Source organism: Tribolium madens, unplaced genomic scaffold (genome assembly GCF_015345945.1).
Source record: "Tribolium madens isolate multiple individuals breed KSU strain unplaced genomic scaffold, Tmad_KSU_1.1 Scaffold_7;HRSCAF=85;Tcas5.2_LG10, whole genome shotgun sequence".
NCBI classification, from domain to species: domain Eukaryota; kingdom Metazoa; phylum Arthropoda; class Insecta; order Coleoptera; family Tenebrionidae; genus Tribolium; species Tribolium madens.
In genome coordinates this window covers 10,054,823-10,058,580 of record NW_025401050.1, presented here as the reverse complement: position 1 = coordinate 10,058,580, position 3,758 = coordinate 10,054,823, and the positions used below count along the sequence as shown (strand labels likewise).

The following is a 3,758-nucleotide window of genomic DNA, read 5'->3' as shown; positions in this document are numbered from 1 at the left end:
ATTAACATTTTTTTTTATTTTTAATTTTTTTCTTCAACCTCTTCAAAAGTTACAGTTTAGGTTTTTTTTTAAGAATTAATGTAAAAACTAGTGTATTTTGGTCGATTACTTACAGATTCGGATTTCTTGGATCATTTTACATGAGAAATGCTTTTGTCCAATTTTTTTGTGTTTTTTGTAAAATAAAATATTTAAGTATTTTCGAGAATTCAGAGTGATTTTTATCGATAACATAAAAACCTAAGGGAAATATGTCTTACTGCGGACAGATTCGGATTCCTTGGATCATTCAAAGGTCATTAACATTGACATTTGCGAATATGCGAGATTCGGTAGTAGAAAAAATAGTGTATATAATTTTTTTCCTCAACTTAGGTTTCCACCTCTCTGCCAGCGTCCAACAAAACTACCGCGGCACTCAATACGTCTCCGTCGCCGTGACCTTCGACCGTCGTCGCATCTCCTCCTGCAACTGCACTTGCGACTCCACCGCCTACTGGTGCTCTCACATCGTCGCCGTCTGTCTCACTCGCATCCATTCGGTACGTACCCCCTTCTCTCTCCCCCACTCATCGTTCTCTTCCAGCCGCACTTGGTCACTCTTCGCGCCCCCGTCTCCGAGTCGCTCTCCCGCCTCCACCGCGAGCAACTCCAAAAATTCGCCCAATACCTCATCAGCGAGCTCCCCCAACAGATCCTCCCCACCGCCCAGCGCCTCCTCGACGAACTCCTCGGCTCGCAGCCCTCCGCCATCAACTCGGTCTGCGGCGCCCCCGACCCCACCGCCGGCGCCTCCGCCAACGACCAGACCTCCTGGTACCTCGACGAGAAGGCCCTCCACGACAACATCAAGAAGATCCTCATCAAGTTCTGCGTCCCAGCCCCCATGGTCTTCAGCGACGTGAATTATCTCAGCACGGTGGCGCCCCCAGCCGCCGCCGAGTGGACCTCCCTCCTGCGCCCCCTCCGGGGGCGCGAACCCGAAGGCATGTGGAATTTGTTGAGTATAGTCCGCGAAATGTTCAAACGAAACGACCGAAACGCAGTACCCCTCTTGGAGATCATCACCGAGGAGTGTATGGCATGTGAGCAGATCCTCATCTGGTGGTTCAACACCAAAGTGGCACTTTTATCGGGGAATTCGGGGTATGGAGGTGGAGGTGGAGGAAAACACAACAACGTCAATAGTAACACTCATGCCTCCCAACATGCCTGTTCGTCACTTTGCGATGAAGTTGTGGTACTTTGGAGGTTGGCAGCCCTGAATCCGGGTCTTGCCCCCCAAGAACGCGACATGCTCCACTCCCAGTTCACCACGTGGCACATGAAAATCCTCGAAAAGGTGAGTAAATGTAGGAATTCGAGTCAGGGAGGAGGCAACAAAAGTGGGACCTTAAAAATGGACCTGGAGGTCTTCACTGGGTTCAAACCGGCAATTGAGGCATGTTATCTCGATTGGGATGATTACCCCATGCCTGGGATCACTTACACGCAAGATATCAATCCTATGTACCATTGCCCATTCACTTGTTTCCGTCATGGGTCAGAAAATCGGGACCCAATAACCCAAGTCAACTCGAGTAAAGCAGTCCTCAACTGTCACCATCACCACCATCACTACCATCATCACCATTCCCGGGTCACTAGATTCGATTTCGTCTCAGTGATGAGTCTCAATCCGGCTGAGTACCCCCCACATGCCCCCCTCCCACGTGACGGTAACCGTTCAAGTGTGAGTAGTGAAGGCTTCTGTGAGAATGATGATGACCATGACTCACAAGACTCCTCCTCCTCCAACCCCAAACTCGATACTCAATACCCGCGAAGGGCGAGTAAAGACGAATCCAGCCTTTCGAGTAATTCTGAGTCCCCCAATTCGGGGGATGAGTACAATGTTTACTTCTACAACCCGAAGGAGGTGGAGGGGACCACCTCCAAGGACACCTCCGAGGAGGGCAAAGTGTTTACCAACGTGCGGAAATGCGACGACCCATGGGATGTGCTATTCGCCCGCGCGGAAGGCCTCCACGCCCATGGGCACAGCAAGGAGGCGTGCATCCTGGGCGTGAAACTCGCGGAGGAGTTATTGGCCAATCCCCCAGATTTGATGATCGAAATCCCTCCCATCCCCAAACGCAAGGGGAAGAAGCAGCAAGTCAACCCGGCCTCGCACCAATTGAGTTGTTTGGCCTCGGGTACTTTGGCCAAATGTGCGTTTTTGTGTTCGGTTTTGGCGGAGAATCCCGAACACTACCATTTGGCCTTTCGGGTGGGGATGTTCGGGTTGGAGATGGCGCGACCACCGGCGAGTACCAAACCCTTGGAGGTGAAATTGGCCAATCAGGAGTCGGATTTGGTCAACCTCCTCAAAAGAATCCCGCTTGGGCACAAGGAGTTGCAGGTTTTGAGGGAGAGGGCGGAGCATTTGAAGGAGGGGACGATCAAGTCGCGTGGGGAGGCAATGTTGCCAACTATGCTGGCGAGTTTCATTTTCGACGCGTTGGTGATTCCCGGGGTGGTGGGGAGGGATCGTACCAAAATTGCCTCTTTGAGGTTGCCCACGGATGAGCCGTTGGGGTTTGAGGCGGCTGTGGCCGCGTTAGGGATGAAGGCGAATGTTTCCGAAGCGGATCATCCCTTGTTGTGTGAGGGGACGAGGAGGCAGAAAGGGGATTTGGCCATTACGTTGTTGACTTTTTATAAGGATGATTGTTGGAAAGTTGCAAGGATTATGGATCGGTTGTTGGATAGGGAGATTCATCAGTTGTTGAAATCGCCACTTTTGAGTTCGTATTATTCGAGTAATCCCCCGGTGAAGAGTCAATATAGGGCGAGTCAGAGGGAGGAGTGTGAGAAGGTGATGACACCGTTGAGTCCGTTTTTGCCACCCACGGAGATGTTGCCGAGTGATATAAGTAAGTTTTTGTTTGTTATTTTGAGGATTTTTTCAAAACTGACACGGTACTTTGGGTTTTTTGGCGATAATTTTGAAACTATTGGGTAATTTGGGTTTTTGCGGGCAGATTCGGATTTATTAAATCATTTTACATAAGAAAAGCCTTTGTTCAATTTTTTGAGTTTTTTTTCCCAAGAATTACAGAGTAACTTTAATTTTTTCAAAAATAAACATCGACATTTGCGAATTTTTGACGATTGCTTTGAATTTATTAAAAAAATTGTAACTTTGACACTAAATTTGATTCCTGAGGTTATTTTACGTAGGAATTGTTATTGTTCCAATTTTTTTCTTGTTTTTTTTTTTGGGAATTAGGAACATGTATTTAGGTATTTTAAAAAATTATCACCACTAAGGGTGATATTTAGCGATAACTTCAAAACTATAGGGAAATCTGCATTTTTGAGGCCAGATACGTGTTTCTCAGATCATTTTACACGAGAAAAGTTTTAGGAGGAATTTAACTTTTTTTAAAAATTAGAACCCAAATTTTGAAACATGTACCGATAGTTTTGGACCAAGAACGAAAATTGATATTCTGTTATCATTTTCTAAATTCTTGAATCATGAGATTATTTTTTTGGTACCCAAAAATTCAAAAAAAAATTTTTTCTGATTTTATGAATTTTTCCAAAAATTACAGAGGAATTTAACTTCTTTTAAAAATTAGAACCCAAATTTCAATAATTTTGGACCAACGAAAATTGAAATTCTGTTATTGTTTTCTAAATTCTTGAATCATGAGATTATTTCTTTGGTATCCAGAAATTCAAAAAAAAATTTTTTTTTCAGATTTTATGAA

The 3,758-nt window shown here is 45.6% G+C and overlaps 1 protein-coding gene across 1 annotated transcript in view; it reads left to right on the top strand.

Annotated features, from left to right (window-relative positions):
- Positions 1-3,758, top strand: part of LOC123010201 (zinc finger SWIM domain-containing protein 8 homolog) — a 17,198-nt gene that overhangs the window by 8,185 nt on the left and 5,255 nt on the right. The window contains exons 3-4 of the mRNA XM_044406901.1: positions 376-542; positions 587-2,915. Coding sequence (XP_044262836.1) covers positions 376-542; positions 587-2,915 — 2,496 coding nt within the window. The remainder of the gene's footprint in view (positions 1-375; positions 543-586; positions 2,916-3,758) is intronic.